Genomic DNA, 23,191 nt, shown 5'->3' on the forward strand with positions numbered 1-23,191 from the left:
GCAACCAATGAAGCCATTAAAACAATAAAATCTTTTGTAGGAATTATTTCCGATTTAAAAGCTAATTCTACTGGACTTGTTTTTGTAAAATGCCAATTACCCAGCAGTTCTGGATGGAGTGGGCGTAGTCTCGGCGACTTCCTCCGAGCCGGCGTTGGGAGAGGGCTCGTCCTCCGAAGGGGCTCCGGTTGTGGTGGTCGTGGTCCTCCTCAACGTGGGGCGGAGGCGATTCCTGGAATGACACCAACCGTTATTATTTCATTGATTCTTAGGGCCCGATCCCACGACAATCCTGCATTAATGGATCCCGCAAATCTGCTACTGTCGTATGGCAAATTCGAACGTACCGCTATTTTGCGCGATTTTTGGGGCAAACGGGATTTTGCAATTGAAAAGCAATGATCTTTTTAGACGAAAAGGGCCTCATGGGCCCGCCTAAGGCACGCTGTGCCGCTGGTAGTTCCAACCTACGCCACCTACGCGATAAGTAAGTGAACGATTATGTATGTGAATTATTGGGTCGCAACACTCATTGGCTCGCAATGATCAATTAAGGCTCTGGCACACATTCAGTTCCGCAGCGAAGCCATGACAGCGAAACCCGTTCAGCACACATCTCCGCGTTCGGCGCTGCGCCTGCGCCGGGCCTTTGCCACTGGCCTATTTATGTAACTTTAGCGTATTTGTAAACATGGCCGCATTTGCCTGATAAAGAAAAATTTTTGCAGTGAAATTAATTCCTTTTTAGGATTCCGTACAGCATTTGAAATAACACAAATCCTTTTAAGAGTGTGTCTGTCTGCATGACCGTCTGATACGCAATTTTCTCAGAATTTTTTACTCGATGGATAGAAACAAGACGTACCTAAAGATTGTACTGCTAAAATTGTTGTTGTCAATTGTAGTATTAAATACTCGTAAACAATATCCCCCATTAATAAAAGTTACGCCCTAGTTCATTTAGCATGGAAATGTCATTTTAATCCAGGGTTCATCCTAGGTGCAATTTTTTATTAATAAGGATGTTTGTCTCTATTTATTCTATAGAATGCTTAAACCGACAGTGGCCCACGTGATACTCGTACGTGTAAAACTGAAAGTGCATGCTTGCGCGCGCGTTTTTGTAGGAGCTATCATAATAAAGGAAAAAACACACTTCATTTTTTGCATTGAAGCTGATTGAGCTAAACACATGAATACATTTTTTGTTATTGTTTCAAGATACGAGTATTTACGTGGGTGAGAAAAAGCAGTGGGCCAGAGGTGGAATTTTGTAAACCAATCGTAATCATTTGACAGTTCATAACGTACGATAAAGTCAGTTAAACAAAGCATTTGACAGAATAATCGTACGTTATGAACTGTCAAATGATAACGATTGCTTTACTTACACAATTCCAACTCTGAGGTTGAAGGCTAAAAGATACCTTGGCTTCTTAATAATAGGTGTGAGGGTTACCTAGGTGCTGGTGCTTCGCTGGGGGCGGCACCGTCCTCCGAGGGCGCGGCTGTGGTGGAGCTGGGCCGAGGGCGAGCGCCGTACAAACCACGGCGACCGAAGGCCTGCTGAAAAATGCTCTCGTAAGCATGTTGATACCATTATGTTCTATAATACTATGAAATATCTCCAGGTCTAGTGTCCACTGCAGGAGCACGACCCTCTGACGTATCAGAGGCAATTAAGACTTGGCCTACACTCCCCACGTTGGCCAGACGGGTATGAGGCCTGATGTTCGCATATTTGTCCTTTACATGCCTCTTACGACATTCACGGGAAAAAGAACTGGTCCCATTCTTATTCTGCCGCAACCACACGACTGACACCTTTATTTTGTAAGAGTTGGATAGAGATCTTTGCATCTTAAACGTGTCATATAAACACTTGAGCTGTGACCGATAAAATATGTTTGTTTAATTTGGATGTTGTAAAATTATTGACACCATTCGACACATAATCAACATATTCTTTGCATAACGGAGAAGGACGAAAATGTAGTAACAGAGCTAGCCCGAAGAGCCGTCTGTGACTTTCTAAAAATAACACGTGTGGTGTTGGTGTTGTAACAAATTCGCATTGCAAATATCATCGGTCGCTGAAGCACATCGCTTTACAGGAACTTAGTCTAGGTTAGGTGGAGGTGTAGTGAGATATGTACCTTAGGTTGGGAAGCTGGTTTCTCGGCGGCGGGCGAGGGAGTGGCCTCGGCGGCCGGGCTGGCTGTGGTACTGCTCTTGCGCACGCCCGGCTTGCTGAAGCGACCTGCCAACAAACACTCGTTATTGCATCACACAATTCACAGGACAATACCCTGATTAACCGCACACTTCGTCTGGCCACAAATCTATAACAACATCTACATAGGCAACATTGGATACAAAGAGAATTTACAATATTATTTTTAAGTAAATTGTTTACAATGACAAGATCTCTACCAGATTTATGAACTGAACAATCAGTCATTAGTAGTTATTAGTTCACATTCTATCAAATAATTCAGTGATGATTGTTAAGTTTCGTTTGATTGCAAGAAGTCTGAACGCAAATATGTAATTAATCGTTAAGTAATCGTGCAATGTTACGAGTATGACCAATGTTGCATTCGAATGTCGCTGCAGTTATACATTTACGGGCAGACGGTAATTGAATGTCTCAATAAGCATTTTATATAATGGCACATGAACACTTTTGTAGTCATATTGTATTCGCATGTAGGAGCAATATACATTTCCACTATAAAACCAATCGCAAGGCAACATGAATAATTTAAATATCGCTTTCGCAATGCAAATTATAGCTACTGCATAAGATAAAACTTGTCGGTGGAGTAAACAGCCGGTTACGGCCGACACTAAAGTTTATGGATATCAAAATGAACCTAACGATAATGTTAATATTTACTTTTTTATCTGTACAAGTAAGTACGTTCACATCGTTAATCTAGAGATGACACTTATTAACAGAAAGATCTCTCAATGAAAACAAGTTATGAATCGTTGAAAGTCATTACTTAAACACTCAACTTTGTGAACATACTTTTTGAATATGACCAGTGGATCTGATATGGGAATGAAGTAAAGAAAGTTTTATTGAAAACAATCAGTGATTCAAAATGTATTTAAGATTAAGATTAAGTAATTTCCCATTGCCATGTCAGGTCCACAGAGAGTTCTCCGTTTTGTTTACCTCTAGTTCTCGTGGAGGTCTCTTGCGGCGCTTCTGTGGCGGCGGCGGTGGTGGTGGAGACGCGGGCGCGGGCTCCAGGGCGGCCCTTGAAGCGCGACGGGCGCGTCGACGGCGCCGCTGTGGTGGTGGTGGTGGGAGCGGGCGTCGTCGTCGTCGTCGTGGTCGTGGTCGTCGTGGTAGTGGTTGTGGTGGTCGGCGTCGTGGCCTCCTCCGTCGTGCTCATAGACTCCGTCGTCCACGACTCATCATCCACCGTGGTTGTGCCATCGAAGCTCATCAAATCACTGCTCGGGCTGATCTCATTGTTCAGATTCTCACCCGCCAAATATGCGTACAAATCTAAGGCAACCTTCTCCATAGCTGTCATCGTTGTGTACTCCGTCGTGTCCTGCTCGTACGTTGTCGTCTGCTTGTAATCAGACGGCAATTTCGAGTCATCCTCGACTTCCTGGAATTTAAAGCCCGACGACAAACTATGGCCATCTCTAGCTGACTCCTTAGAGTCTGATACTTCTTCAGATTCTGGAACTTCGGTGGTTGTCTTTGATTCTGATGAGTATCTCGATGGGGGCTCCTTGTACTGCGATGGCGATGGGATATCTCCTGAGTGAGTCTTGAAGCTATCTAAGTCTACCAATTCGGAACTTGGGCGTCTGTAAATAAAATAAACAATCATTAATGTGAAAATAATGCACATATGGTAATCATTTGTTGATGTACTGTGACATTTACCTGATGTGGGCACGGGTTCTGCTCCTGGTTTGACCGGAGGATTCGTCGGCGACATTGTCGATCTGGGGACGACCTCGCTGTTTGGGCGCTTCTGACACTTCAGGCGCGGATGTGGTAGTAGTGGCAGTAGCTAGGTTGCGGCCGCGCGGAGGGAAGCGAGTGCTTGATGGCAATCTACAAATTGACAACAATAAAAATGTAGAGTCTTCAAATGACTGCCAGAACATACTTAAATAACGACAACTAACAATGTGTAAATTATAAACGTTAAACATATGTACCTGTCTTCTTCAATTTCCTCCTCAACGGGCGCTGGGGTGAGGTTGCGTCCTCGCTGACGACCTCTGCTTGTAGCAGGAAGGATTTCATTCTGTGTCTCGGGGGTGGCCGCTGTAGTAGCACTAGACCTATCAATGGTGCTGTATTTGTTTCTACTTTGTTTGTTCTCCTTGGCGATTTGGTTTTCTAAGTCCACTTTCACCGGGCCATCGTGAGAATTGTGCACAGAGGCAGCTGTGCTCGAAGGAGTCTTGTCCTTGCCCTCTTTTTTAGCGCCGCCTTCTTCCTCGTCGTAGTAATAATAGATGTATTCGTACTCATAGTCTTGACCGTTAGGTCCTTTCTTGATTTGGATGCGCGAGTGTTGTTTTTGCTCGGATCCGGCAGTTTCCAGTTGTACGTTAGACGACAAAAGACCGCTGTTGATGTCATCAATCGTGTCGAAATTGATTGGAATGTAATCGAAGGCTTTTGTGGTTGCGGGTGGGGCAGTAGTCAGGACCGGTTTCTGGGTTGTCGTGCCTGATTCACTGGTCAGTTTCCCGGATTCAGACATAGCCTCAAGGGCAACTGCCATTTTTGGATTGGTCTCGACATTCTTCGAGTACTCCTTTATCTTAATGTCCTCGAGCTTAGATACAGGAACATCGACCTCGATCGATTCAGCTGCCTTAAGTTTTTGTCCCTTTTTATAAATTGCTTTTTTGTCTTCTTCGATTGAAATGATTCCCTCGGAAGGATGTCTAATTTTGGAACTATGCGTCTTCTTTGTGATCTTTTCATCGTCAGGTTTGAGGATGCGATGGTGTGGATGTTTCTCTGGTATTTTGTGTGATGTTTCAAAGTTCCTGATTGGAGTTTGTTGTCCTGAACTAACTAAAACATATTCTTGCCCTTGTCTCGGCTCTGTGATGATATCTACGTCGGCATTTGTCCGGTAGACTGCGCAGACCAGTAAACATCTGTAACAAAGGAAACGAGCTTTAAGATTTGTGGGCAGATAGTGGGTTACGAAAGTTTGTTACATCAAGGCACGCGCAGACCCGGCGCTGCGTGAGTCAGCAAAAAGACAGCTGCTGCGCCTACGAGCTTTGTCATCGCATGAAACAAGGAATCCTGACTCATCTATTGTTGCATTTCATCACTGCATTCCCGCGTTACAAAGTGTACATCGATATTAGCATATCAAAGACGTCGCGATTCAGTGCCGTATCGATGAAGGCTTAATGTATGTATGCGCTTTTAACGCTGTTTTTGTAATTCGTTTCGTAACACTTATTGCATTTGCATAGCCTATCAATATTTGACACAGTTGCACGGTGTGCAAAGAGGTTGTGTGAAAACACACTAGATGGCTGCAAAACAATCATTGTCGATTGCAATAGTTGCAAATGCGATGTGGTCGTGAGAAATTGCTGGCGAAAATCGGAGCGTGGGTGTATTACGCGTGCTGATTCCACAAGTGCAGATCGATGAGGCAATATGATGACGATCACTTTCGCCGCGGACGCTCTCGCGCGGCCGCTCGCGACCAATACACAACAATGCTATCTGCCGCGGATCGCCATTACCCATTAGCGATGGCCAGATTATGATGCCTCATCCATAACGAAAGTACTGATAGATGTGAGTTGTGAAACCGCAAACGAATCACGACGGAGATAGTAAAAAAATACTAGACACAAAACCCGATTTATTTTAGTTGGTTCCTGATGAAGTGAACTTGAAAGTATTTTCGATATTCACCTTGCCGGACAAATAGTTGTCGCGTTGCTATGGCCATATACAGCGTCGCACGGGTATTTTAAATAAAAGAGTGCAATAATTTATATCATGGCTACGTTATTGACTGCAAATCCAATTACCTACTCCACTCGGAAGAGTTGTGTTTCCGTGCAATTTCTTACGCGTTGGTCGGCATGCGGAACTTTAATGAGGGATATCTCCAGTCATACATAATAAAATACAACTTATAAGACGCATAAAGTATGCACAACCCAATGACATGTTTTTGTGTTAAATATGACTAGAAAGAATGCAAATAATTTGAAGATAGTTACCATATTATAGTTTTTATTTCAGTTTAACCGGCATAAATATCTATTAGTACGGTTGACATTCAGCCTAATATCATCCAAATCATCTGATAGAGACAATCATCCATTCACATTCATATTTTTTGCTTAGGACTATTCTCTGCAGCGAGTTATCCTGAACTCTACATCATGTTTTTTTATGAGCTTGATAGTTGTTTACATTTTGCACAGGAAAAGGGCCAGAACTACTTTTTCTAAATGGGGTTGCTTACATCGGAACTGGCTAATCAGCTCCAATAGTCCTTGCAACAGACTGGTATGTGCGTAGCCGTTCAATTTCACTGGAGGTAAGGTCGCGTCGCGCAAGGCTATGTGAACGTAGCGCCAGCGACCACTCTACGCTGGCCTGTCACGGCGCCCTCTACTGCACATTAAGCACGTACAATACTATGGGAACCTACCACTAAAAGGAAGGTCAACATGCCTGGACTGAAACCTCTTCAACATTAACAAAACTGGTTTCAGCCGCAACCAACTAAAGCCTGATGTCTCTTCTTTGTAAAGCGTCGACTTTTTCCTAATTGGCATCTCGTTAGAGCACTTGACTTAAGCTTAATAAGTTTACTACGTTTCTTAGAACCACTAGCACAGCTTTAAACAGCGGAAAAACATATTTTCCAGCAAAACAGTAAAAAGTTAAGTGTCATAAAACATTTCGCGTGCACCGTAGAGAATTCTTTTAACCGAGCAAAATTGGTCGATCAATAGTAATTGCTGACTATAAAACAATTAAGGAAACCTATAAGGCTAAATTGTTCGCTTTTCTTTTTAAAATCGAAAGTCGGTGTGAACACAACCTTGGAACTATCAAAGTCAAAGTCAAAGTCAAAGTCAAAATTTCTTTATTTGTTTAGACTAATAAATAGTTCTTACAAATCGTCATTTTGCTCTTAAGGAGCCTCTACATGTCTCATAATCTTTTTACCCTACCAGCGCTTCGAGACCAACATTTGGCAAGTGCTGAGAAGAAGCGCCGCAACAAACTCAGTCACCACTGTCTGCCGGTTAATATAAATAAATATAAATAGTAGTAGTAGGTAGGTACATTCGATTCAGGAGCAGTTCACTGAATTTACCATGCATTCTTGTATGGTGTATCTTATAAGAATGGGTATACAAGATTGCGTGGTATATTAAACAAGGTAGTGACGTGCTAATATCTAGACTTACATATTAAGATACTAGTAGAAATGACTCGCATACATAAATTTGAATAACTTGGATTGACCAGTCCCCGAAAGCAGCGCCTGTTCACAGACATGACGAGTGAACCAGCCATCGCTTCACTCGACCATATTGGAGGGAATGTAAATACAAAGGGTGCAATAAAATGTGTAGTTACTTTACATTGTGTTTCACCATATTTACGAAAACTGTATCATGCATGATATCTTAGTCGTATCTATGTGTATCTAATCTAAATTGTATCGTCACTACACAACTCGATCAACTTTTTATATTATTTGGAAGTTGGCATAATTTCAGCATCTTACATGCATTATTAGAACTGTTATGTCCCTCAAATGTAGAGTGCACCTAAACTTCGGTCATGTCACAAGAAAGTACCAAATCTGGCATCGTGTGATGGTGTCTCGTTCTTCGTGACTCGATTGCATCTGGGTTCAAGCGCCTCCAGCCCGCACGTGGCCGCAGCGAACGTGACGAGAACTGCAAGCGACTACAACACTTTGATAATGACGTGATTGTGCTCACTTACCACCGCCGCACTTAACGTTGTTGGTGAATTACTCGTAATCCTACCACAATTCGTATGCGAGTTAAATACACGTTTAAACGAACTTGACGTTCTTCCGGTGAAATGCGTTACATTTATTACGTTCGTAACATCGTAATAGCTTTTTGCAACGGAATTGGTCGGGTTAATTTGTAGTCCATACGCAAATGTTGACAGCGAGTTAAATTTTCAACCAACAACTAACGCGAAAATAGAATTTTAATACTTTTTTCAAAATTTGGTATAATAGGGGCTTGCTCCATGTTCGAATTGGCTAATGTTTAAAGTGCAAGGTTGAATAGTAAGCTCATTATGCGTCTTAATTAAGTTATCTGGTAAATTGCGCGGTTAACGAGTGTTTCGATGCTTCCCGGGCAGCGGAGTGCGACGCATTGTTATGTCATTGTTGGCTAGAGCGGCCATGAAGGCGCTATTAAAGATAACAGTTTAGACAAATGATAACATTGAATCACTTGCGTACTCGCTTATTACTGCAATCGTAATGCACTAACTTTTACTTGCGAATGTAAGCAAACAATACAGAATACAATGCATAGTAATAAACACGTAGATTCAGCTAGCTGAATTAACAATATAAATTACGGCGAGTTTATATTCATTCCTCGCTTGAAAGTTGTCAGACATTTAAAAGTGTTTTGTAGCAAATTAATGAAAACTGGTCTTAAGCTTGAAGGTGTTTTTAGTGTTTGTGAATAAAATGTTTTTAGATGTATAGGTATCTCTTTAATAAAAGAAATGGAATTAAATCTTTCTGTTAGTTGATCAATCCAGCGGGTGAACTCACTAAATTATTTTTGCTCTATTTATCTACGCAATGTCTTCTAGCGTTTTTGGGTAAGTTAGCCAGTGGCAGACAAACAGAAAAGCAACGAGATATATTTGAATGATCCTATACAGTCTACTGTATCTTTATCTTCTAAGGAACTTAGTTACAACAACTCATCAAATATTTTGACTAGCGAATCATCGAATTTCGTTCTTGTCATGGCCCTTACTGTTGTCCGTAGGACTCCGGAGTGGGTCAAGGGCTGCTCACTTCCCACACATTCACACTTCTTATCTAAACGCTGTTAAGATGTGATAACGCAATCGAAACATCAGCACAATACGCCATTACAGTGCCCACAAAATTAAATGCCCACTTTTAACGTAAATTCAATGAATAAGAAAGAATTAAATAAGTTACCATAATTTGCCAATAAATAGCAATTTATTTTATCTTGTAAATTGCACATTATTAAAAACTCACCCACTATGCATTACTTAGTATATTTTTTGTTTACTTTTTAAACTATTGTTTTTACATTAGTAGGTATAAGTGTTGTTAAAACAATATCTATTGTATAAACATCAATAAGTACTATTTAATTGATGTGGTAAAAACCATTGTTTTATATTATTCTAAACATCTCAGTTAAAAATACCTATGTATTAAATAAATAGGCACAGGTTCTTCACTGTTCCCCTTATTTGTTTGTATAGCACGGTTGTTAATAATTAATTGATACACAGTCATTTGTTTTTTTTACTCTTAGAAAACAATCAGTGTTATTTAAAAAAAACTTTTAATAATGTATAAAGCCCCAATATATCTAGCTTAAAGGACTATTACCAGTACCACCTCTCGTTCCCACCGCTGCAATTCCTGTGTAGCCAGAATCTACACCTACAGCTTGACCGCCAATAAAAACCCAACCATTGAAGGTTGTGTGTGTGTGTGTGTGTGTGTGATGTTCGATTCGAAAAGGCAATCGATTAGTTTCCGATCGTAAACTCGTAGGTCTGAACTTTTCCCATTACAAATTAACGACGTGCCTTACCAACTGTTTATAGTTTTATATGAAGAATGCCTGATGGGACTTCCTGGGCGACCAGTGCCATTTACTTTACCGGTTCTTTGCATAATTCATCAGCCCCCCGCTTTTACCAGTGCTTCTTTGGAAACGTCTTTATGAGAATCGCAAGGATGTTTACTATCGTACCTTCGTCATTATGAATGCTCAACTGAAGTTTAATCATCGAAATGGTTGTTAATATTAGTTGTTATGTTTAAACTTGAAAAATAAATTACAAGTTAAAACGCAGGTGCAACTTGCAAGGTTTAAGAATAAGAATCTGATTAAAATTAACAAGCTCGTGTACATACAAAAAGTAAAGAGGTGAAATACACACTAAAATACTTGTAGTTAATATTTGTTTATCGTGGTCAAAATAAAAAATCTAGATTATAAATTACTTCCAACTCATAAAAACATAGTGATTTATTACATAATTGACGGTAGGCGATAGACGGAGCAGAAGTTCACTTTCACAAAGAATAGTTTCAATATTTTTACATGGCTTGATGTTTAGTAGTATGAGTAATGAATATTATTACATTTAGAACTAAATATTATTGGCTTCAATTTTTTTAATGATCCTTTTGGACCAACAGTCACTTAACATTTTAAACTATCTTTCGTCCCTTGCCTTTATATGCTGATGTTAAATGTACGATTCTCTATGACATATATTTTGTACAAGTCACGATAAAGTTTGTTGGGTCTGTTTATAATATGCGTGAGAGTAGGTTGGTGAGGTTACATTGTGTATCTACGTTGAATTAAATTTTTAGTATGTTAAATTAACTCCTTCAAGGTTTTCCATAACTTGGGGGAGGCCTTTGTCCAGCAGTGGACGTCATTTGGCTAAAACGAACGAAATTAACTCACGACCTTCACAATTTTACTGTTCAGAACCATCGATGTTACGCTCCTACTCGACCCCAAACACTTTCGCTATCACTCAATACCGGAATTGCTTTACATCCTCACAAAACCTGATATACTAATACCGACATAATTCAATTCATAAGCATGTCACTAATGCGCTACGGAATTCGACGCACCTCTTACGTCACAACAATTATAAAACCAGCCCTAAACGATTTTTGGAACTGTCAATAAAATATACTAAATTATTATTATCAGCGAGGGAAACCCGGACCCGATAATAATTTCACTAGCCGGTTTACGCAATCGGCTCGCTCTCAGCAAACATTGTTAAGTAATATGGAATTTGTACCTACATAAATTAAATACACGATATTATTGGTAGTAGATGTAGATATAGTATCTAATCTATCGATTGCATAGTAATAGTTTAATGATATGCAGTTAAATCTGTGAAATTAAGGTTGTTTCAGTGATCTTAAGAATCAGTCTGCGGTCATAACATCACAATGCGATTGAATCTTATTGCAGGAATGCTAAAAGATTATTGGCGCGGACTCTAGCTCTGTTTAACAAACAAGATTAGAAATATAAACTGCAATTACATTGACCAAACCATTGTCTATTAATATTTCACTAGAATGTGATTGTGAAACGGTCTTAGATGCACAGTTTCCAATAACCTTGATTATGCATAAAATTACTCAGGACTATTAGAAAGTAAGTTTAAACCTTTAACAACGACTAAAATGCTCAGGGTTGCAAAAGAGTGTAATATTAAGAAATGTTACAAAAATATTTATAGGTGTCGCAAGGTTTGGTATTTGCTGCGGATTCCAGCTACGCATTGTGCGTATAATGTTAAATATTTAAAAGTTCATGGCAATACGCAGGATTGTGAAATGTTCTGCATTTGAATAATCATCAGTGTACCGGGTAGATCATACGCGGCGAGCTGTTATATTATAAGCAGGACAAGGATTTATGCATACTTAGACACCGTATTGACACGAGCAGCCATCCGATCCAATGCTCATGAGTGTGAATGCTCGAAGTGTTTTTGTATCATCGAGCAAAAATTTACAGGACGGATTTTCATATAACTTTACAATGTTACTTAAAACTTTTACACCAGAAAGATATTAGATACTAAGTTATCATGTACCTAAAAATCTAACTGGGACTTGAAATTGAAAGCGTTCTCATACAAGAATACAACAAGAAATCAACGAACTGAAAACGAATATTCAGTTCAGTGTTATGTTTTGGTCACCAATCTTTATAGTTACGTGTGACCAGTATTGGGCAGCCATGCGGAACAGCCTGAATCTGGCAGCTACGGGCCCATGCGACCAGCACTACTTACTCTCGTGCACAACACTATGGTAGAGCAACGATATCAGCCGGCTTAAAGCTCGTAAGCTGAACATTCACGGTTAAACTGATCTTGAATGAACATACAAAAACTGACCTAGTGTAAAATGTTCAAATTCATTGTACCCGATCAGTTTTTGGATGAATTAAAGTTCAACTGATCGATTTAATCCTTTATTCCAAAACTAAATAGAAACGAGAGCCAATTTAACACAGCTCAAACATTATTCTCCATCAGTAGTTTCAGGAAATCATAATTTTCAATGATTACTAAACACTGAGCTGGCCATTATACGCGTACTGTGACAGTGTCCTGGCACAAGGTCCGCCTGTCAATTACGAGGTCGGCGGTGAATGTACGGGAGCAAATGTGCTCGTAATCAATTGCCTATTGCATTCCTTCTCTCTTTCACACCTTCCACGAACGAGAGGGAAACCCAATGTGAGTCATTTCAGAATTCGAAGCCTTCGTCTACGTGGAACCATGACAGAACTGTTAATATTCAGTTGCTTCCATATGCAGGAATGTCTGCATGCTATGGAGGGCGATAAAATCGATATGGACACAATAAGACTATAATATTTATTAAGTTACATTTATGTACTCGTAGAGCTCTATCATGGTGGATTTTGAACTGTCAGACACTAAGCCCGCTATTTCATGGGTTTCAGGCGCGAAACCCAAATTATTTTTCTAAAATGAAAGTAAACCTAGTTTATCTCAATAACATCAGATAGCTTCCATTGAATGTGTCGTAAAAATTGATCCAGCAGCTTCTTAAAATTAGCCTGACTGAATTTCATTTCATGTTACTTTCATATTAATTTGGAAGAAGCTGATTTAGACATCAGATGTAGGCTCATCTGTTTTATTTATTGTTATAAATTATGATTAACAAAATCAAACATTGAGTCTTATGCAATGGCATTAGAAATAACAAGTTTCACCGGCACCTCGATTTTAATTAAGTCTAAATTCCTCGACAAGTTAGCCGGCTATGTCACGCACCAACAACTAACAGTAAATAATCCTAAGTTAATTATTTTTTAATCAATATTTAGTATGACTACTACAAATAAACCGGCTAATTAATGATTATTAGGTTAGTTCTCTATGACTATTGTGTAGAAATTGCGAGTTTTCTTTATAATTTATAAAATGTAAATGCTGAAAGAATGTGAAAGTTCAGGGAAGCGTTTTGTGTTATTTATTAATAATGAAACAAATGGTTGTACAACTGGTGGACTTAAAGCCAGGATTTATGATCTAATACAGTTTTTATATCAGAACCCAATACGTAGGCCTAGGTACAATAGCATAGTTTAAAATAATCGTTTTACAAATACACGATTAAATCTACGAAAACATACAAACAGTCGAACATATAACCTCCTCCTTTTTTGAGTCGGTTAAAAAGTGAATTTCTTTAAAAACGTTCAGTGATTAATGTTTCAGAAATTAATTATTTTAATGTATTAAATTATATGTAATTTAAGCCGACTTCTACGTAGGCTACTCACGTCACTCTTTTTTAATTCAATTTAAAGAATACATCAGGTAATACTTTATAACGAACTGCAAAGTTACAGAAGTGTATGCCTAATTAAACCGCGTTGCTTAATTGATTAACTACTTCACACGACATGTTATCATAATCATGTGTTATGCTGTAACAATCCATTTAATTATTATTGTAGTGTGAAAAGGCAACTGTCATACAAACTTTAAACAAAGTTTCTCCTCTTTTTTATCATCGGTGACCCCTTGATTCGGAGCTGACCTTTTAATTAACCAGCCGCTTCGATGGTTACGCAACACCTTCATTTATTGCTGTACCAATCATCATTTGTTTAGATAATTGCCATACACAAAATTAAATTGTATGGCTATATCCAACACCTTTATATTATAGGGAATAGCAGATTTATATTGGCTTTCCAAGACAATTAAACCCATTATAGCAGCAATAGTCTTTAACGAACGATGTGATTTAGGGATAGTGAACGGATTAGTTTCATTCACAATATTTTTGGCTTTGGATATTCTTCCGATCCACACTTTTGTCATCGTTCCACCTTTTTAGTCAAAAGTCTACGATTCCTAAGCCCTTTTTGGTTTCTACTACTTCTTAGTTAATAAATGAGATTATACACTAGCTTCTTAAGAACGACCAATAGTTAGGTTAGGGCAATATTTTTAAAAACATCAAGTCACAGGATAATGAAATTGAAATGCACGTCACGGATCAGTTTAACCATACTTATTATTATTCTGTGGTTTAACTGGCAAATTAAAACACGTCAGTCTTCTGTCACCGTCAGTTTACAGGCATGGCCACTACGGTCAGTGCTATAATTCATGAGGCAACGTCAAACGGTACCAGGGTTCGTCAACCGAGCCCGCTAGGTATTACAATCACGTAACAATTAACACTATGATCGCGCGTCCAAGTGATAATCAGGCTGAATGACGATAGAATCGTCCAGAAGGGATGTCCATTCCATCGTCTATTATTCGTATAAATATTAAAGAAACGCAAGTTCGTTAAAATATCGCAAAATTCAATAGGTCGATATTAATATGTGTGCAGTAAGTGCAACTTTGTTAGAGTAAGACAATGTAAAGTCAAACAACCCAGTTATTTGCACCAGAAGAATCAATTGACCTTCTATTAATTTTAATTACCTCTCTTTTGAACACTGATCAATAACTACTGAACGTAAGATATTATAGGAAAGTCTACCAAATTCCATTCAATAAATGCGCTTCTCAATTGTATGTGCTATTACAGCGACTATTAAACTGAGGTAGAGTACCTTCAAAGCTTAATAGTAATAATAACTTTTAAAGCTTAAACATTCAATTACACGCAAGATTGGAGAGGTAACAATAACAATCAGAAAGATAAATGGTACTGAATCACGAAACTATGGAACCTGCAGCATGAGAAAGAGTGAGGATTTAGCATAAAATAGTTGAAGGAATCCCAATATTGATTCAAAAAGTTTGCGAAATATGCTTGTACGGATTAAACAAAATAGTTAAAGAAACCTAATGTTGATTGTCTTTTAAAAATACCGACTGTTTTACGAATACTAAGTTAACATTAATAGTTGTACAAACTATTTGTCATTTTAAAGGCAGAGAGCTTTTAAAACCTCAACTTGAAACTTCAAATCACTCTCTGTTATGATTAAAGGACAATGGGCAAAATGGTACCCGGCTCCAATAGATATGTGTCTAGTATCGTTTGAAAGGTCTTACCAAGATGAACAACTTTTACTATGACCACCAAGCTCAGATCTGGTTGTATACGAAGATATACATACTTTTTTGCAGAATGGTACCCGGCTCCAATAGTTATGTTTGTAGTGTCATTTGAAAGGTCAAACCAAGACGAACAACATTTACTATGGCCACCAGCCTCAGATCTGGTTGCGTTCGAAGATAAAGATACTTTTTGTGTAACCTAAGTATCATACAGTATGAAGGGGGACGCGCTCGGGGCAGGGCACCGACGAGATGGTCGGACGCGGTGAGGAAGACGGTGGGCGGGAGTTTGCATCGTGCGGTCCACACAGCTTATGACCGCAGTCTGTGGAGGAACACTATCTGTGGTCGCGATCCTCATCAGTGAGGGACCGAGGATGAAGAAGAAGAAGTATCATACGTGTCCATCGTATGGTACTTAGGTTATGCGAGGCAGGAAAGGTTTACTGCTCCAGCATCCTTCCTTAACTCTATAATTATTGATGGGGATAATTGTGAAATAAATATTATTATTTAAAGAAGTACAACCCCCTTATTAATAAAAAGTTACACCTAGGAAGAACCTTGGATTAAAATGACATTTCCATACCAAATGACAATTTAAGCCAGAGTTCAACTAGGGTGTAACTTTTATTAATAAAGGGGTTAAAGTTTTATTACTTCTTAATGGTTTTATTATGGGTTGCTAAAGCGAATAAACCCACAAGATCCAATAAGTCCACCCACAAGATGGACCGACGACCTCATAAAGGTAGCGGGAAGGTGCTGGATGCAGGCTGCCACCAACCGGCCATTGTGGAAATCATTGGGGGAGGCCTATGTTCAACTGGACGTCCTATGGCTAAAATGATCATGATGATGATGATGAAAGCGAATAAAGGGCTAATAGCTCGGGTAGTTCATCGTAGGTATAATCCTTTCCTTTTCAATGCTTCTTTTAGTTATATTAATAGATTGTAGTTATAATACATACTAGGTATACAATATACATGGATGATTGTGTTATACTTTCATTATAATACTTAGTGGAATTACTGCTTTCAAAACGTGAATTAGAACTGGCCCCATATAGCAGACATTTTCCTACATCTAAAGGCCTTTTAAAATATATATTGGTTATGGCTATTGGAGCGGGTACCACTTTCCATACATTTGTGCCCATCATCCTTTGAAAAGTTTACGATTTGTGTCTATGGCCTAGTCACATGCTCTGAAAAAATAATAACAATGGCGGTTACAAAACACATTACAATGTAGTTTTCAAGTTTCCATCTTATCTCACGGTTGGGACTCACAATAGAGTCTAGTATTGCATAAAGGTTCAGTTAAAAAGTGCACAAAATTAGCAGTGCCTGCTTCAGTCCACTTAGCGTTTAAATATTATTTTGACGAAACTATAAGTAGCAAAACCTCCGCAATCATCATAATGTGAAAATGTTTTGCATTATAACAATAGCCATACAACTGTCGCTAGACAATAGTTCATCACATTTAAAGTTACCTCCTAACCAAAAAAGCTTTGACTAGCCATTCTACGCATTGTTCTTCTGATTATATTTGAAACGTATAATTTTACTGTGTTATTGGTATATTGTTCTTCAAAACCTAAATGAGTGAAATTCTAAGCTGATGATTATTTTTATCGTATTTTATTATTTGAACTTCTGACCATGATAAGTAGCATCGACACAAAAGATAGTGAAGTTATTTTAAGTGCGAGAAACAAACAAAGCAGGTAAAAGGTATTCGATTACGATCCCTTTAAGTTTAAAAATAAACCTCGCGCAGGTCGTGGCGGAGGCGAGTAGGTATCATTCAGCATGTCGAGGCATGGCCGGAATGCTAAGGGCCGCCTGCGCAAGTACCTGTCTAACTGTGACACCGACATACTGCCAACACTACGCACGGAATGCTCAATAGTCATTTGGTCGCATATCGATGTTTTCTAACCAAACACGTTGACAACACTACATTTTCTTTTTTCTTCGTGTTTCGCAACCGCAACCTTGAATCATTTAGACGCCTCTATATTTAGTGCATTCTATTTTAAATCGGTTGTTATAATCCGCAATGCAAGTTGAGTTCGTAAAAAAGAACAAAAACCTGATTTGGGTGTCGTGTTATTTTTTTATACCTAAGTGATAATCAGCTAAAACCGAACGAGATCTCATACCGAAAATTCCATTACATTTGCATACCGATCAGAAAGGAAGTTTACAAACCAGACAAACTTACAGAATATTAACCTTCTTATTAGCTTCGTTTCTGTAAGTTAAGAAATTAAATGTATTTCCCGAAATTGCTGTTAAGGGTTCCAAAACCACATGTCAAGGGCGTCGCCCGCCGAGGCCTACGCTTCCCCAAGCAGAAAATCAACTTTTACCACAATGCCGCCATAAACATGTTTCGCAAACAGGAACTCATGCGTGAGTTGTTACCACCGCTCCCTTTTATTTATGCAACACATTAAATGCTCGTCTTCGTATTTTTCGGACTCCGGAATCAAGAGTCACGATGACCCATTAATAAACGCGATAACTAACGCCATCCTCTTACACGCCAATTAATCAACGGCTTAATGGTCTAGCGCCCGGCTGCTGTAAACACGTTGTACATTCGCATTCGGCATAAAATTAAAATAAATCTGACAATAATGAATTATAATTATATTCTGAGTGTGCGGTGATACAATAGGCATTTCATCGGAGTCGTCGGGTGGCAGGTTTCGTAACGCAGATCACGGACATAGAAAGAGGCAAGGTCAAAAAACACAGCGAGTTCGAGGTGTGGCGGTCGCGGTGACGAGTCCACATTCTCAGTAATTATTAGGAATCACCGTTGACTATGTTTCGCAACGCGCGTGCAATCAGCTAAAGGTTAAATTCTCTCAGATGCCACAATGCTTCGGCTAGAAAGTCGCAGACGAGGATGCCGCAGCGAGGGAGGATATGGTGCTTAATACCATGTTTTATTCATCTGCCATCTCGCAGCGCATTCCACCAAAGGTCATCGGCATGAAAGTGAAATTGGTCGACGCCGAAAGTGATGCTTACAAAACGCAAATGCGAACGTAAACCACGGATTATCGAGATGTCCTGCTGGTAATGTCAGTGATGCAACACTTAATCCAATGTCAGTTCATTATGACATGTCAGACACAGCGGGTGATGCGCATCTGTGATGAAACTGAAGTGATATAATGCATAGTTTGCGCAAATAGTCGACTCTCGTTGCCAATATACTTGATGACTTGTGCCTGGATTTCAAGTAGTACTGTGCCAATAACCTCATGTCTTTCTACATCAACTTATCAAATAACTGCAACATGCAATTTTACATCAATAAAAATTATTGTAATGATATTTCAGGAACAGATCAGGTGTAGCCTCTAAACCTGAATTTGGCTGGTTCATTGTATAACGGATAGGTACTTTACTTTCCCCTTTTACCCCCAGATATGTCCCTTTATGATTTGTCGTCTGATTCTACGTCTTTAAAAGCGCTTAGAAGTAGTTGTCAGTTGGAAATTGTGTTAGGTACTTAGCTGAGACTGTGACTAGATTTATACAAGTCAACTTTAAAACCTGTTTGTTCTGCTAATACCAAAGAGTACCTTCGGAAATATAAGTGCATTATTTACATTCTAGTCACATCCAACAACGTGCAACATGATACATGCTGCTAATAAAATGTTCAACAACTCGCGAAACCCGCCGAATATAGAACAAGGTACATACTCAAAAGGTCAAACGAACCAAATTTCAAATACTAAAGTCTATTGTGTTGCATTTTCTTGTGCAGGTAATGAAACAAATGAAAAAAATTAAACATGTCGCAATACATTCCAACGCCTAATTAAAATTATATTAGGCAGTTTTAACGCTTATTAATACGCCTATGAAATATTTTAATCACTAATGTTTGTTAATCAACTTATTTTAGCCTTTAAATAACCTACCACTACCACTCTAGGTAAACTGCTAAGTAATCGTAGAAAAGTAAGTATAATTGAGCTGTAATACTTGTGTTAAAACTTAAAGACTGGAACGAAATATTCAAGCAGCGATTAGCAAACAGCAGAATTATGCACAGACTTGTGTTCGGAGCAGCTTTTTAAAAGTTGAACGTGATAGTTTATGTAAGTGTTTTGGATGTAGTCGACATGGCCAACAGCGACTGACTGTGCCAGCCAGCGGCTAGGCTCGATAGTTTTTTCATGCGCAGGCACACAAAACATTGTAACAGGCGCAGTTTCAGGCCGCGACCTGGCCGCATTCCAGCCGCGGCATCGATACACGCTGCAGTTGCAACATTCCATTGATTCTATCAGAGCTGCTGCAAGTGTTTGCAGCGCACGCGGCGAGAAAAATACTCCTGCAATTTTCCGCTACAAGCCTGACCGCGCTGAAACTACTGGAATTCCGATAGCTCGTTGCAAAATGCAGTTCGGGGGTGGCTGAGGCCGGTTGTGAAAGAGTGGAAGGATTAGCTCGTGGTCAGCGCGGGTCGTCGTGACTCGCGACGGCGACCGGCTGCCCTTGACATATCGCTCGCTATAGAAAGTGATAAGCAAACTCGGGCAACCCGGACCCGCGGCGGGGACCCATCGCCGAAGGTCGTCCAACCGCGAAATGAACCATTCCGTGGAACACCCCAGATTTTACTGCTTTTTATTTTCATGCGTCGCGTGCAGCACTTCAGCGGACCCGATGTTTGCAGTTTTTGTTCACATAATGAGCAATTCCCGATCATTAACATTGTCAACTATGGGCGCCTAGCCTATTACTTAATATATTACAAACGTATACTTTGCAAAAAGCCGAACATTCTGCTTCCAGTACATGTTCTTTAGTCACTGAACCACTTTAAATTAATACTAAGGCTAAATTATTAAGAATAATTTGATAAATCTAGCACATTTTTTACTATTTATGAAACTCGCATTGTTTTAATTTTATGCTTTCACAGATATTGTTAATAATGTAGATGACGCAAGTAACGGTAATGCAAAAACCGTGTCGTGTCATTTTATTCTCAGATTAATTTAAAAACGTCAATTGCATTAAAATAATAATTAAAATTGACTATTCACTTGCTAAACAATCGACAAATTGGGAATTATTTAATAAAAAAGAAACATTAGCGCCTTACAACATACTGTCAGAACTACATAATACAAAAACATTTGTGAACCCAGTGTATCTGGGGGCACGGCAGTGCCCCCGCCAAGTCGAGCGCGAAGCAAACACTGCCGTACCATCCTTTACTGGAACCATTTCGCCGCATTTTCAGGCCCCTATTTGAGAACCTCTGGATAAAACCAGAACGCAGAAATTTTCGTCATCTAGTAAGCTATAATCACATACTTAAAATCCAAAATTTCAAGTCTGTAGGTCATTTAGTTCCGAAGTTAAGCGACAGCAAAGTTTCGAATTTACGACACTCACTCACTCACTCACTCACTGATGATCATTAAAATAGAACTAGTACTTCCCATAAACACAGAGAGCTGAAATTTGGTACAGAGTTAGGGTTTAATGGCCACATAAAGGGAAAACTATAAAAACTAGGAAAATCGTAGATCTGGAGTAACACCACATTCATGATCAATACTACTCCGGCACCGTGGTGTTCGCCTGTATCGCTCACCGCTAGATGGCGCTAGCACTAGCAAGCGGTGTCCAGATTTTTTTCCTTTCTAGAGCCCCCCGTCGATTAAGTTGAATGTTGTGTAATTTGCATTTCGTTGATTTCGTTTATTATATTGTAAGGTTCGCTAAGGTTATGTTATTAAAACAATTCTGATTTTAAATGTCATTGAGTTTATTTGTGTTTAATATCGTAAAAAAATGTCTATAAAACGACGACGTTATAGCCCGACCAGGAACATAAAAACCCTCGCCATGTTGCGGAAAACTAATGGTACTAATTTCTTTTAATGGCAACAGTAACTGAAAACTTCATTGGCATGTCAGTCTATTGCTGTCAAAGTGTAAACAAACTTTATTTTAAATGTGCGCAATTGATTTTGTGAACTAATTGCTAAAATCTTTTTATAGTCGTGAAAGAAAAGTGGTTCACAATGTGTTAAAGTATTTGTCGAAGAGAAACTAAGGGTTCGGACAATATTTTCATTGAATAATGTTTCCGACAAAGGTTGTCAAATTGACTGACATGTTTATCGTATAGTACAGTCCACTATGAAAATTAGCTGTGGTTTGTTTCAACTACCTATTTTAAATTTTTTTGTCACTTTCTAAGTGTTGAATTTTATGGAATTGGGAAATAAGTACCGAGTTTGAAGCGTTCATGAGCAGACATTGCAGTTGAATATTCAAGTTCTGAATTTGATTATTGATGAATAATAAAATAAATCCTACTAGCTCGATTGATGGTTTCATTTAATTTATTTAAACCAGGTTACCTATAATAATATCTTTTTGTTAATTTATGAAAATATCAAATTAGCCCGTAATCCTGAATCCTGATACATAAAGTTAGCCTATTAATTTAACACAGGTACGACTGTACTCAGTGTTGCACTATCAAATGCAATTGACGCGCCTCTATGCCAGGGTTTTTATGTTCCTGGTCAGGCTATAAATAATTTTGCCACTTTCTACAAAAAGAAGTGAAATCCCAACAAAAACATTCTGTAAAAAACTAGCCAAGTCTCGATGGAGCTGCTTGTAGAGATAATCTAAAAAGTAATGAAATCTAGACAAAGTCGTGCCAAGTCTATGGTTCGTTCCTTACTGCGATTTCTTTATTATTATAGTTAATGTTGTGTGACTTGGCCGTTGAACAATCTTTATTAAGATAATCATACATAAGTATTATTGAAATACGCAGCTTTATTAAACCTACAATTGACTGGTTATTGTTGAATTAACGTTTTCCAAGTGGAAATTTTCCATCGTCAATGAGTAGCGGTTCTGGCGATAGATTGGTGCAATGGTGTCATGCATGGAGCACCTGGTTTTGTCACCCTTCAACGGCCAAGTCACACAACATTAACTATAATAATAAAGAAATCGCAGTAAGGAACGAACCATAGACTTGGCACGACTTTGTCTAGATTTCATTACTTTTTAGAGATAAACAAGCAGCTCCATCGAGACTTGGCTAGTTTTTTACAGAATGTTTTTGTTGGGATAACATTTTCTTTAAAATTGTGTGTCTACATGACTGACAACTGATGATTGACAACTGGCAACTAGCAACCCATTTCCTATCGCTTCGTAAATAGGTAGGTAGATATAAACCCAGTTGAAATACAAATCAAAGTTGCTCGCTTGTTAATAGCAATAATCCATCAATGCAGAATAAAACAAATGAATCGTAACACGCGTATTGAGTAACACGTTCGGATTAGTTTGGGCCGGACGTTCTAATGGCCTACGGTTCCGACTAGGCCTGTTGCGCAAAAGGCGGTAAGTTCATTACCATCATAATGATGGGACCGAGCGCCGAACGAGCGCTCGCGTGAGCGAAAGCGTCGGATGTAACATCTGCCAGATGAAGAGTCGTGACGCCGATGTGTGAAGTGCACTTACACACAAAAAATCTCAGTAGGAGTGGAACAAGACCATCTGTCAATTGAGATCAGGGTAAGAACGAATGAACGAACCGAAAACTGAGAAAGTTGTCCTAGGATCAGCAGCTGTCTTATCCACTTTGAGCGCTCTATCTCGGGATCTACAATTAGTTCGTGATTGAAAATCCAATCTAAGCAGTCCACCAGCACCAGTCATATTTAAGTGGACCTTCAGTTTAAAATAGGATTTT

At 39.0% G+C, this 23,191-nt stretch overlaps 1 protein-coding gene across 2 annotated transcripts in view; it reads right to left on the reverse strand.

Moving 5' to 3' along the window:
* The window catches only part of LOC135086812 (mucin-2-like), a 34,750-nt gene that overhangs the window by 6,141 nt on the left and 5,418 nt on the right, over positions 1–23,191 (reverse strand). The window contains exons 3-8 of one of the 2 annotated variants that reach the window (XM_063981605.1): positions 4,198–5,157; positions 3,917–4,090; positions 3,185–3,837; positions 2,157–2,260; positions 1,460–1,563; positions 101–232 (exon numbers count right to left, since the gene is read on the reverse strand). In XM_063981605.1, coding sequence (XP_063837675.1) covers positions 101–232; positions 1,460–1,563; positions 2,157–2,260; positions 3,185–3,837; positions 3,917–4,090; positions 4,198–5,157 — 2,127 coding nt within the window. Of the gene's footprint in view, positions 1–100; positions 233–1,459; positions 1,567–2,156; positions 2,261–3,184; positions 3,838–3,916; positions 4,091–4,197; positions 5,158–23,191 lie in introns of both variants that reach the window. The other variant, XM_063981604.1, reaches the window with a different exon arrangement.

Source organism: Ostrinia nubilalis, chromosome Z (genome assembly GCF_963855985.1).
Source record: "Ostrinia nubilalis chromosome Z, ilOstNubi1.1, whole genome shotgun sequence".
NCBI classification, from domain to species: domain Eukaryota; kingdom Metazoa; phylum Arthropoda; class Insecta; order Lepidoptera; family Crambidae; genus Ostrinia; species Ostrinia nubilalis.